This window comes from Ambystoma mexicanum, chromosome 9 (genome assembly GCF_040938575.1).
Source record: "Ambystoma mexicanum isolate Mex_15411 chromosome 9, UKY_AmexF1_1, whole genome shotgun sequence".
In the NCBI taxonomy this organism is placed as follows: domain Eukaryota; kingdom Metazoa; phylum Chordata; class Amphibia; order Caudata; family Ambystomatidae; genus Ambystoma; species Ambystoma mexicanum.
This window is the reverse complement of record NC_090931.1, coordinates 611,545,431-611,559,446: the sequence shown is the minus strand read 5'-3', so window position 1 is coordinate 611,559,446 and position 14,016 is coordinate 611,545,431. Positions and strand designations below refer to the sequence as shown.

The window sequence follows — 14,016 nt, the reverse complement described above, 5'->3', positions numbered from 1 at the left end:
AACGATAGTCTTGTTTGACAGTCAAAATTGGTGATCCGTTGAGATGTCCATTGAGCAGTGACCATTGAAATAGTTAAATAAGGGTAAATCACTCTGAAGGTATCGTAGCTACAATACCGAGTGAAACACGTCTATCCACAATGGTGGAAATAAATAATCTGAGAGACCTCGACTTGTCAGCAATCATGGGTACAGTAGACATCACACTAGGGATAAGATTACAAACACGCCCAGTCGACATCCCTTTTCGATCTTCAAAAACATGTGCAATACTCCACACCCAACACTAGATGTTGGGCAATGCAAAGCATGTGATTCTAAGCATATCCACAAGCCTCAGCCATATGAATTACCTGGGTTTGAGAAAAGTCCTTTTTATGAGAATTCATAGAGGTAGAAATTGACTAAGATCGACAAATCCTTTATTATGTGTGATTTTGTAAAGTGAGATTCAGTCATGTGTTAAAGCAGAATATAAACAATAATAACAAATGAGGGACTGTAATGCATTGTGCGGCTATACGAATATTGGGATGGCTAAAAATCAAATAACATACAAAACTAGGAGCCATTCGATCTAAATGAGAATAGGTTTTCTAAGGAGCACACCAATTTAGAAATAATTATTTTGTTTTTTCTGGGACTATTCTGAATGTGCTGAATTCGAAAGATGCATGCAATTATTTGGCAAGTTTTGATAATGACATACAGGGAGTAGGTAATGAGGACATGTGGTGGTATTACATGCAGCAGACATTGGTGACCCTATAACCACTCAACCTAAAAGTACTATCACAGAGACCTGGCTCAACCCCACCGCCACACATCCACACACCCACCCTGGATGTTCGCATTCCCAGTTTACTCCATCCAACTGAAGGACCACAAAAGGCATACTGGAGCAGACCTTGCTATATCCATGATACCTCATGGACATGCACCCCCAGAACATACCACACCTGCATCCGTGGAAGCCCCATCCTGATACTTCCCGCTTGCCCACGCTCAGACAGTTTCCCTTCACTACATCTACATACGATCCCATACCAAGACCTTCTGACGAAAGGACAGACTGTCACAACAGCATCAATCAACACCACAAGAAACATCTTTCTCAGATACTTTGACCTACCTTGGTCCCATTCCAGGGAGACTACTTTAACTGCTCAACAACATGGACATAACATCTCGTCACAAAGCCAATCCACCACAATGGGAACAGACCCAACCTGGTATTAACTATCTCTCCACCAGTATAGATCTCTTTCTCCCCGCCTCCACCTTTGCACTGGACAGACCACACAGCCATACTCCTACTGCTCCAGACACTTCACCATCAGTGCCAATGCAAACTGTCAAAATGCACTTAACAGCTCTTTCAAGAAAGTCAACATTGACACACTGGAAGGAAACCTCATCACCTTGGCCTCACCGTTCATCCGCTTGGAGAATGTCAGCTCACTGAACCACTGCCGAGACTACAAACGCCCATACATCAGTGAAACATCAACTCAAAATGATCTCCACACGTTGGTACACACAGGCTCATTAGCAAATGCACTATTCATAGAAAGAAATGTTCTGGAGAAAATCCCACCAACTAGAACTAATCACCCTGAAACCCCACTGATCAGCACTTAGGACTGTAGTATCTACCAGAACCCCCAATACTACAAGGACCATTCAGAGTTAGGGCAAACTACTACAGATCAATCATCATGAAAATATCCCAAAGTAATAAACCTGCTGCCATAGCCTGTAAACCACAATACACTGGCAAATGTAACCCCATCAATAGTTTTGTCACAGTCAAGGTAGACTAGATAAGGTCCAACCATACCGGAAATTGAACACATACCAGCCTGCAACATATGAAGATGGCCAAATTCATGACACAAGACCAACACTCTTGCAGCCCTCAAAACCACCAATTGCACAAGGCATCTTCCCTAATGCTCGGACAATGGGATAGATTCTCCCTCTGCTAAAGAAACCCACACTCCACTAAAATGACCTGGCCAACTATTGCCCCATCAGGCATGTACCCTTCCTCAGCAAAGTGATTGAAAATACTGCAGCCATCCAGTTGCACGAAAGTATCCAGCGTAACCACCTACAGGACTACCAATCTGGTTTCTGGCAATGACGCAGCGCAGAGACCGCCATCATCCAAGTTAACAATGATGCTATACACGTGCTGGACAAAGAAGGGCCCTGCTTACTTGTCCTCCTTGACATATCTGCTGTCTTCAATACAGTGGACCTTTACATCCTCCTCAACATCCTCACAATGTGCATGGACTTTCGACAGAACAGTCCTGCTGCGTTTTCCTCATACCTCTCCAACAGAGACCAACTTGTTCAGAGGGGCCCCAACAAGTCCCAGCACCACCCAGTGAACTGCAAAGATCCACAAGGCTCCACCCCATCCCCAGTCATCTTCAAACTCCAAATGGAACCTCTGAGGGACACCAACCTCATCAAGATACACCAACATGAAGATGGCACACAGCTGTAACTAAAAATCTATTCCATCAACGGCATCCATCAACTCGAGCAACATCCTCATCCAAGCCTGAATGTCAAGCGCGTCCTGATTCTCAACCCACAAAGAAACATGCTTCTTCCTGCTTTGCACATTGTCTCTGGAACAAGTTACCAACACAGAGAAGACTAGAACTCAACCGTCCTACACAGGAAGGACCTGAAGATTGTGCTCTTCAAAGAACAGCTCCGTTGCACTCTGGCATGTTACTCCTCCACCTCCTCTTCAGTTCCCCATCCGCCCCCTACTGTTAACCCACCCAGAGTCTTTTTACAGCACGTCAATGCTTTATAGCTTGGTTTGTGCTTTATAAAAAACATACCTACATACAATTATTACTGTGAACGTTCAATCCTGATGCAAATGTGTATAGGGTCTAAAGAATGACTGATGCATCTCAAATAATTCCCCCGAGTTAAGTTATTTCAGATTCCTACATTGGCTGTGTAAAATTAAGAGACTTCTACCCTGTGAAAAGAAATTGGCCTAAAAATGAGATTTCTGGAAACATTCATACACTGAAAAAAGTAACCATGCAAAACATGGTAGGATATCACAATTTTTAAGCGCAGTAATATTCTGATAGCTCACTGGAGAATGAAAGTGATTTGAACACACACACAGATGGGATTGCTATTGTCATGCTTTGCCCTAGATTGTATGTTTTAAAAATGAAAGGAGGAAAAGTTTCATTAACCAATGCAAAGGACATATTGATAAGGACCTCAAGTGGGAGGAGGATAGAACCAGCCCAGGAAGGTGTGGGTGGGTGATGAGCAGATAAATCAGTCACAAATGGATGGGAGAGGGGAGACCCAAAGATCACAAAACTCTCAAAGTAGAAACAGGGAACACACCAGCGCTCCTACCAGAGCATTCCTGGATGGGTAAGGTTAGTTCCAATTTTGTAGAAGTCCTGACGTGGCGCGATGCTGTAGAAGAGGAAAACAAGACTTGCGCTTATCCATGAGCCCGTTGCCAGTGTACCCAGGTGAAGATGCCTTTGGTTCCATCAGCAAAGCGTTTCAGAGGGCACATCATATGGGCACCTGAAACTACGGGTGCAATTCTAGCACCACAAACATTTTTCATATTGGTTATACTATCTTATTGTTTTAGCTGCACACTGACAGTTTGTTAAGGTCATCCTATAGGTTATGCAATTTAATTTTTTGATGATTTATAATTGGTCCCATTTACAAAGCAGAAGAGCACTGCCTGCAATAACCACATAGTTGAGGAGGACAATTGACACTGAACAGTAGGATTTACAGAATAAAACAATTTGGCACTTTGTTTTTAGTTTTGCAGCCCCACTTATACCTTCCAAATTACCCACTCAACTTTTGAGGCTGGGGGGTGTATACCAATGTACCCATTTCAGGGTTCGAAATGGAGATTTGATGAGCAGGAGCAAAAAACAGCTCCTGGGTGATGGGTATCACCCTGCAGGCAGGAGCTGCCAGACATGCGCCTTTAACTTTTTGTCCATTTTTTATAACGCATTGCGTTTAAATGTGAATTAGAGCTGTTAGAATGCTTCTTTATTAACTTTCTCAAATACTAAAAGTTAACGTCACTTTTTTCTTCATGTTTGGAAGACACCAATTGGCCGTAGGAGCAACAAGTAGCTCCTAGTAGCTCTTGGTTTCAAGCTAACCAGCCTCTACTATGCTAGAAGCAGGAGCTAATTCGCTCCCAGCTCCCCTCAATTTCGAACCCTGCATTTGGTTTTCTAATTTGTGGATAATTCGTGATTGTATATCGTGCATTATGGCCATTCCACAGTGCTGTGAATTATTTGGCTATATACTAGCTCTGCCAAAACTGGGAAGGTGGCAATGTAGAGTGGCGACCAGGAGTCAATAACTTCAGATCTCCAGAAACGGAGCTGAAAGGGGTCAGTAAGCAATTCTTGGTGTGGGGCTGTGCCCCTTTATGCAGGATATTGGGGACGAGGGGGGGGTGGTGAGGGTGGTCCCAATGTTGTCTTGATGAGTAGGTCTCTAAAAACAGGCTTATTTTTGAGTGACACATTCTGCACATCCGGACTTATCCATTTTAATCTGGCTACAGTTCAAAATCAATTTGCCATTATTCAATATGGCACTAACTGAGGCAACAACGTGAACAAAATTAGAATAATTCGGCCATCTTGAAATGTTTACAGCAGCTCAATCACAAACAACTGTTCCAGGCACTTGTGGTTTCCTTGCAGGTTTTGGTATTCAAGGACACATCCGTGGGGTTAGCTTCTGACTGAACACCAATGAAATTACAAAAGAAGGCGTTTGCATTATTCTAAATCAACATGCAGACAAGCGTGTGGGAGAGCAGAAAATGTGCAAGCACAAAGCTTACCTTGCTGAGGTCTTTTGTAGTCACACCATCATCATCCCGGCATGGCAGCTTGTGAACGAATGCCAACATCTGGTACTTGGCCCTGATGAACTCCGACTTGGTGGGGCTATTAAGGTATTAAACAAAAGGAGAGAAATCAGTTATAGGTAACAAACCTTAATGCCACTAAATGACTACTAGCCAACCCACCTGTGAGGACACAGCTACTACTGGGGACAAAGTAGCTTCAACAACTTATCTTAAGACAATCTCGGTTTTATGAATGAATTTCGGACTTGATCGTTTTGAATCGCAGACTCAAAATATGCAGTGGCAATACATTTTCAGATAGTCCGCAATATCAGACAACCAGTGAAGATCTACCCTCCATAAATCTCCATCCACACACTGACCACTGCCCCCATCTGAACAAACATAGCCCCAAATCTAGGGCTATGCAAACAAAGATATTGAGCAAGGTTGCAAAGCCCCATTATCCACCTTGCCCCAATGAGGCTCCATTGGTATGGAAATCCCGCTCCCCCAACCCCCCACGACTACCAGACAACCGTCAGACCTGAGTAGCCATATCCATTACACACGTTGCCCTTTATAAATGCAGTATTCCATAGATACTTTTTGGGATTGTCAGAGAGGCACTCCAATTGATGGTGAGAGATGCCATATACTGGGTATCCATAGCTAATTCACAAGTTTAATGGTTAGTCACTGTGTTCCTGCAAACATTTAACAATTGTCTTATTCAGAGGCAGTGCTGGGAACAGCATAGCAGAAAAATCGCAAACCTAGAACGACATAGATCACCTCAGCACAAACGTGGGAAATAACCCAGGCACATCCAGTGTAAGGTGACCAAAGCTCACAGTGCAAGCCTGCGCACATTTTATGAGATCAGAGAAGGAAGCCTCTGGGTTGGAGGGGGACAATAAGAGGGATGTGATGCTGCCAAGCGTGAATGCTACTACCTCAATGATTTGGTGACTATATTTGGTTCACAATTTGGAAATAAAGTGTGCCAGATGTGGTGCAACTTAGCCCTCCAAATAGTTCTAGCATCTAATGTCAAAAACAGTATTGATAAAATACATGTCTAAGGCATTTTCATGTGTATGAATGCCCCTTCCATCGCTATATGTATTTGGTTTTATACAGCACAAATCTAGCTAGGGTGCACGCAAGTGATGCATAACAAGGGCTACAATAATATAGGTACAATTAGAAGTGAATAGTAAGGGTAGAGTTCGAAGGGTGGAGATCGAGGGGTTACAGACAAGAGATCGGCTAGGGATGTAAAGGCAGAACCAGTCTGGGTTATGAATCTTAGATTATTAATCCACAAAATACTTTAAAAGATTAAGTGTTTTCCCACCTCATCCCTACATTTCAGAAAAGGACTAATCTAATATCAGATTGACGGTTGTTAGATTTTTTTCGGTATGCAATTGGGGTATGGTTGCCTCTTCAGGACAGTGGTGATGTGTGCCTGGAGGGGCAGCCACTGCAGCTCTCTCGCGTCAGAGTGATATGGTCATACTTCCTTGGTTATCAAGTCTTTGTCCCCCCACCCCCTTCACAAGAGCCTATTGAATGCATCACAGTGGGAACAGGGACACCGGCGAGGACGGTGTTGCCACCATCCTGTTGAGATCTCGCTAGTCCTTGTACAACAGTCTTGAAGACTGCTTTAACAAGTACATACGTGATTTTTAGAGGACAAAGAATTGGTACCATGAGATTGAAAAGTTGAAGTGAGTTTTGAAGGAGCTGTTGCAATCAATACAGAATCCTAGTGATTCGGTTTAGTTGTAGGGATAGTACTGCATAGTAGCATGAATAATACCTATTGTGTTAATATGCAGATACACTGTAGATATCAAATCTTGACCAAGGGTGAGGCAGTGTTGAGTTGCTGTAGGTTGCTCGCTGATGTGATCTTCAGATCTAGTTGGGTGCCGTCAGCGTATTGATGGATCTTGATATATTGGTTGGCAAGGAGGGTTTCAAGTGTAGAGCATGAAGGGGATGGGTGAGAGGAGGTAGCCTTGCATCATTGCATGGTTTGGCAATACCTGCTGGTGCCCATCTGGGGAAGTTGGTGTGACAATTGGTCAAATGTGATATGAACCAGGTCAGAACTGTATGATCAAATGCCTTGCATGAGTGTAGAATGCCCGCCAGTCTTGTGGTCCGCTGGGTAGAATGCTACAGAAGCGGATAGGGAGGCGAGGGTGGGGGTTCGAGCAGAATTCGCAAATAGTGTCCCCCCTTGACCAAGATGAGAAGAGCATCAAAGATACCATGGATGGTGCTGCATCATGCGCCCACTCTGGACTAGTAGTCACGCAGGAGATCATGTGTGTTGAGCCTGTCTAGCAAGTGCGGGCCAATGGCTTTTCCCACGATCTTTCCTATGAAGAGTTGGGAAGCATGGAGTTAGCAACAGGGCTGGAGTGTGCATCTCTCGAGCAGGGGGGGCTCTGTCTAGAATCCAGTGCATTGCAGAATGTGCCTTGTTTGAGGTAAGACTCGAGGAGAGTGAAGTGAAGGGAACTCGTCAGTGGGCTGTTGCAGGATGGGAGCTGCCAATCAATGATGCTTTAGTGCGTTATGTCCAAGTTGAATCTCGTGTCAATTTGTCCTGTGAAGACCTGGTTAATTATGCAACATCTATGAAGGCCATAATAGCGGGAATTAATAGAGGGTTGATGCAGTGCGTGTCCGCTTTGAAGAGGTTTTCTGCTCTTGTTTCTCATTTTTGATATGATAGTGGGTTGCTTGGACAGTGGTGATAAGACGTTTGCGTATTCAGAAGAGGGTTTTTAAGAGTGCCGAGGTGCACTTGTACATGAATTTTTCAGCATTTCCTGATGGTGCTTCTGCGATCTGTGAGATTTTATATGCAGCTCGTCTGCCAGAATATCACAAAGTGTTGTGCATGCATAGGAAGACAGCAGGTCACTCATAGGCATACAACTAAAGTTTGCCTATTGGAATACTCACTGGACCTTGTCCTGAGGGTTTGCTTTGCGGCGTCCGCTCTGCACTTGAGCTGGATCCAGTAGCGAGTGTTCCCATATCGAGTTAGCCCCATTGCCAGCCAAGGTGTGCACCATCTGGAGGAATAGCAGAGAAGAACAGGCTGTTTCAGACAATAATACAAGCAGACTGTAGGGCAATGAAAGACTTGTTGTGTCACAAGACTGAATATTTTGGGGGCCTGAAGGTCAGCAATGAAACCCAATAACCAGAGTTTGTATTTGTTTTTTTGAAGAGGGACAATGGGTAAATAAGGAGAATGGTACATTCAATCAAAATTGCTATGACAGAGAAAAGTTGCATGCTGAGGCCCCAAAGAGGGAATTGTAAACTACTGTAAACGGTGATAAAGTTGCAGATCAAAAGTATCCAAACCCCAGGCTACCCGATTTTTTAATCCAATCAGTATCATGCGATTGTGCCCTTAAAAAAAGAAGATACACTTGCAGAGACAGGGACCCGTGTTAAGATTAAATAAAAAATGTGGAGAGGAAAAAATGAAAAAAAAGAAATGTGACAAACAGAATAAGAAATAGTTTAGATTTATCCCACCGGTGGCTACGATTACCTTCACAATAGAGGACAAAGTCAAGCGGTGTTGAGGATATTGTTCACCATGGGAGGTAAACAGTGCTCCCATACGAGCAACCCCCTTGTGGCTTTGCACCGCAGAGATGAAGGCAAGGAGCTATGCCAAAACGGATAGTGACAGTGACCAGAGGCTGCCACGTACTTTGGGGGTAAATCGGTATGTCCAAGTGGAGGTCCCTATTGGATGTTCTGCCACCAGGAGACAGACCAAGAGCTGTGCTATTGACACATGAATGACCCTTTTGACTTTGCCTACCTGTAGCAGCGACGAGGGCCAAGCACTGTGCCGGAGATGCTTCACCATAGAGATGTGACGCCCCAGGCTCCGGTGTACACTACAGCACTCATCACAGATCAGTACACCACGGTTAATGGAGGCCCAACCAGGATCTGAAACAATGAAAGAATCTTTCAGAAAGTGTTGAATTGTTGAGCCTTTCAAATGTCTTAAGATTAGCTATTTTCCTAATGTGTAGCATTCTGCATAAATATTCTGTTTTTTTCAAGATAGCCAGTCACTCTTGGCCAGTGCATAAGATTTTCTTGTTTACCTTCTGTTAAGGGATTATACATGGATGTAAATAACTTACCTGCTTTAATTGTAGCTGCACCGTTTTAAGAAAACGTTGCGTTTGAATTACTGCACATCGGCGTTGTTAATCCTGCAGAGGTTGCTCAACCCCAGAAGCGTACAATCTGCAACTAACTATACCTAGATACCGTTTCCACACCTCCCAGGCGAAAGGGAAATGGGATAAAATAAACGGCCAGACTCTGCTTCCATCACACTCTACTTAAAGACGTGGATGTCATTCAGGAGTCTGTATAAATACTACTACTATGAACATTTAACAGTACCCATCTCTCTTATTATGCATCTCTAATCATTTTCCTTATACCTAGTAGCCTTTGCTGTGTCCTGAAGGGCATTCCTGAGTTGTTGCAAAACAGATCTTTTGCACTGCAAATACATTTTTTAAATAAAAAAAAAATGAATCATTTGTTTTTCTCCAAGTATATGTACAAAGGGTTTTCTCTCTGGTGTACCATTGTAGCCGGGGATTTACCCAAGTGGGCTTTTATTCTGTTCATATAAGTACATAGGAACTGTACACCTTTAAGTGCAGATATTGCTATTAATTAGTTAATGCAGTACCCATAACACTATGCTGTCTTCTTATAACTTGTAGATGACTAGCATACGTCGGAAAACGACAATAAATGGTGAACACACGATCGACGTTGTAAGGTGCTTTTCTCTAGAGCGCTGAACTCAGTTACTGGTGCGTGACAGTATTCTTCACGGAAGTCACGTGCACGGCTCTTCCTCAGATGCAATGCTGCTCCCCCTCGCGTACACTCCGCCCACAACAGCGACACTTGAAGTTCAGTCTCCGATTTAACTATAGCTTTCATCGCTGCGCTGGCACATCCAGCTCTTCAGCGGTTGTGGTAAAAACAGAATCTCAGTCTTACTGTTTCAAACGTTAACTATTTACATGTCATCAGAGAGAGATCTCCCACCAGTAGCACGTTCACATCCCACAAAGGTTGCTGCCATTTCCTTCAGTTTTTATAAACAAATGCCTCCTAAACTAGACTTGACTAAACTTGAGAAAACTGCGACCTGCCAGATCTGTAATCACAGACGAAGGGCAGTTTAGAATGTCTCCAAAGTTCCATGCTACCTCATAGAAGGACCACGAACCAATCGTGCTACCTCATAGAAGGACTCTGAACCAATCAATCAGTCGCCCATCACTTCGCCTCCATCTTGCAATAGGGTAATATTGCTTTCCTAATAATCACATGTGGTTAGAGAAAAATTAAAAAGCTACAGAAACTCATATCCCATCCCCAGGTCTCCATTTCTTGCAAGTTCTATCCTTTACTAAAATATTCGATACCCTTTGAGAAACAGCCTCCCTCCCACCTTGCATGTAACTCGACCCTGTCCGCTTAAATTCCTTGCCTGGGACCGGACATGAGCAGGAGCTAAATAGCTCCCAGCCCTTGGCAGCTTCGAACCCTGGGCTGTCTTCCGCGTATATCAATGCGGAATACGTTGGAGTAAAACATACAAAAATACACTAATATGTAATGCACCACAATACTTTAAGCAGTTTAATAAAATGCATTAAAAAGGTTTAATGTTTAAAATAAATGATAGCATGCAGATAGATTCTTGCCCAATCATGTTAAACTCCAGCAGCAAACAAGATATTCTGCCATAACCAATTCTTTTACAATTAATGGCTTTAAAGTATCACAAAGCTATTTCAGAAGAAAGACATCTGAAAAGCTGGTCGGGGAAGCCAACCAATCGAGTTACTCGGATCGCAGGCTGAATCCCACAATCTCAGCCCGCGTTCTGAGCAGTCCGATGGCTGCTTCCCCCACCCCGCCATCTTCACCCGCCCTTCCCCTTGGGTTTTGAGACCCCTTCTAACCCCCTGCCCCACTTACGCACCACTGCCGCTCCATGTACTCTCTGCCCGCCATGGGAATGGAAGAGGGACTATGTATGGAGCCCCATCTTCCGGCTATCATGGGTAAGTATTTGGTTTGATTGAAAGGGATTCCACGAGCTGTCCTGTTCATTCAAACTAAATACATTGCTGTTGACACCCCTGGTTTCCTAATTGAAACCCCAGGGTGCTAATAGCAATAATCACCCGTTTTGGGGGCTTCACCGGCTGTTAACAGCGCCAGGGCCTATAACCTGGGACCCTGGGCTCTTACCACCCGGTGAAGCCCGCAGAACGGGAGCTTATTGCTAAAATAAACTGCTGGAATTCTGCTCTGTGCTGGCTCAAACAGCAGGCATTGTGAGATCACAACTAAAACTAATAACAGATTATAGTTAAAGTAGTTATGTCATTTTCTTATTACTGGTCAGTAGTGAGGTCACAACTAGCCTGTAATAAGAATATCATGCCAACAGCAGGGCATACAGCAGCACTGCAGTGAAAGTGCACCTGCCAGGGAAGGTGATGTTTGATCAGGCGCATGCATTGGTTGCCAGGTGAGGAGGGCAGTGTAGCTTGTAGCACCACCATGTCACCACGGGCAAGGCAGCAGAGGTCCACCAGCGCATCAATTTTATTGACACCGAGGCACAGCTGGGCACACCTCATGACGACATATAAGGCATAGGGAAAGTTTAGGTGGATAAAAATTGGCACTGCTCCAGCGTTCTCTCCTGCTACTAACTTCTCAGTGTTTGGTCAAGTCCAGCTTGTGGTGAGCCTGAGTGGCAAAGGTGGCTGTCTGGATGGATAGATGGCAGGGAGCTCCAATGGGGTTAGGGCGGGTGACTTCTGTCCTATTCACTGTGCTTCGGTTTCAAAGCAATTATCTTGTCACTGTTTGAGATGCTGTAGTCTCAGGTTGCATAGGCTTAGCATTTCTGTAACTTTGGATCTTCAATAAACTGGGGTATAGGTTCTTGTAAGGCCTTCTGTATTAAACAGCTGTCGGTTTGGAACTTATATATTCATTGTTTTTAAGTCAGTTGTTGGACTGTTTGGCTATCTGTACCACTCCAAAATTAACAGCACGCCAATTGGTATCCGTATGTTGCATGAGTGGTATGTGGGCCTGGTGACAGGTGCATGGAATATCTCATATGCAAGGGTGGTTTAGAATGCTTTGCGAATAGATGCACGTGGTCTGTGAAAGAGGCCACGTTTCATGCATGCTGGGTGATTTGGAATGCATATTTGGTGTGTGTCTGGATTGGGTGTCAAATGCTATGGTGTCTATGCATGGATAGTTTTACTGAAACACTTGTATATAAGGCACGTTATAGATATCCTATCATACCTGGTGTACACTGTTATTGTTCAACAGAAAAGGTATCTTATTGTTCAACAGAAAAGGTATCACTAGTTTGGATTTCTGCTGTGTCCAAGTGGAAAGCTGCCCAAGTCAGGGTTCCTGCCTATTGATCGCTGGGTGTGTGCACCACCACTCTGGTTTGAGTTGTGTTGCTTGGGTGTAGGGCTGTTCAGGTTCGCATGCCCTGGCCCTGCACACATGGCAGTTGCAGCTTTGCCCCTGTGTGGAATGTGTGCCATTTGGTGGCCTACAAGTCGTATTCCAGAGTGCTTGTTCTACGAAGATTTTGTCTGAGAAGGCAGCTGCGTGACTTTGGAGCCTTGTGTTTTAGGAGGGATTTGTTGTGGTTGTCGTTTAAATGAGGAAGGGAGATGTATTCTGGGTTTGGATGGATACGTTTGTGCTGCTGGCCATCCAAGAGGGCAGGTAGAATGCTGTAGCATGGTTATGATTGACAGCTCAGGAAATGTGGAGCTATGCTTCGAGTGAATGTCCTTAAAGGTGGTTTGGCTGGGCTTGAGATGGCAAGTCGAATAACTTAAGAGTAACTGGCTCTGTATATATGTAAAATAAGCATCCTGGGATTTTATACAAAGATGCTCACAGTAAGTACCTGAATACTACCATATCTTTGATAGTTACTGCAGCTCTCTCAGTAGCCATTAATTCAACACTTTTTTCACTAGTCTTTTTCAGCTCCGGCAGCAAGGGGGTGTCCAATGGCAGTTTAGAAATCGTGGCCAGTCTAATGGCAACTGACATAAACGTGGGCACTCCGTTGCCAAAACCTTTTACCAATATCATAAAATGGCTGACAGCAACCCAATTTACAACATGATCAACAAAGAAATGCAAGGTGACATCTGTGATCTGTTAAACTGGCAAAAAGAAAATGAACTTCTACTGGACACAATTGCTTCTGAAGAAGAGCTAATTCGAAATCTGTGCAGGAGCCTGCACAAAATCAAAGACCTAGATTGGGCAAAGACGACTTAAAGAGCGGCCAAAACAAAAATTGACGTCACACTTAACTCACAATACAAAAAAGCTCAACGAATTGCAAAATTACATAAAGAAATCCCCAACGGTGTGGCTCCAAACCTGATACTAAGAGCGAGACTATACTTGCTACAAACAAAATACTAGCTCTCTAACACCAATCTGCCGCTTTTGCCAAGCGTCATCGCCCCACCCCAAGAAACCATTCAACACCTTCTGATGGTATGTTCAGGGATGCCATCGATCAGAGTAAGATACCTAACCAATTTAGTTGGAGCTGACATACCGCCACAGGAAGAGACTTGGTGGAACAGGCTCATAGACGGTGACAGAACCAGTTGGCAAATCGCAACAGCAAAAATGCTTGAACATATTGTGAATAACTTGCTTCAACGGAAACCACCCTCCCCCTGAAGGTGATACAGTCACAAATAAGAAAACATTGCTCACGTCCCTGTAAAGCAGCGCCCAATCTTGGTTTAGATGAGCTTCAACTGTAATATTGTAAAAATCTCATGTTGATTAAAAATAAAAAACAAAATATAAAACAAGAAGCATTCGAGCAATGAGAGCTACATTTCAGTTGCATTTTTCCGTCCATCTGAAATGTCATGCCGCGGCATGCGATTTGTGCATCTACCATA

The 14,016-nt window shown here is 43.9% G+C and overlaps 1 protein-coding gene across 11 annotated transcripts in view; it reads right to left on the bottom strand.

The window, feature by feature from the left end:
- The window catches only part of GIT1 (GIT ArfGAP 1), a 583,248-nt gene that overhangs the window by 412,122 nt on the left and 157,110 nt on the right, over window positions 1-14,016 (bottom strand). For all 11 annotated transcript variants that reach the window (XM_069615265.1, XM_069615266.1, XM_069615270.1 and 8 more), the window contains exons 2-4: window positions 8,790-8,923; window positions 7,907-8,019; window positions 4,907-5,012 (exon numbers count right to left, since the gene is read on the bottom strand). In XM_069615265.1, the coding sequence (XP_069471366.1) occupies window positions 4,907-5,012; window positions 7,907-8,019; window positions 8,790-8,923 (353 nt within the window). The remainder of the gene's footprint in view (window positions 1-4,906; window positions 5,013-7,906; window positions 8,020-8,789; window positions 8,924-14,016) is intronic.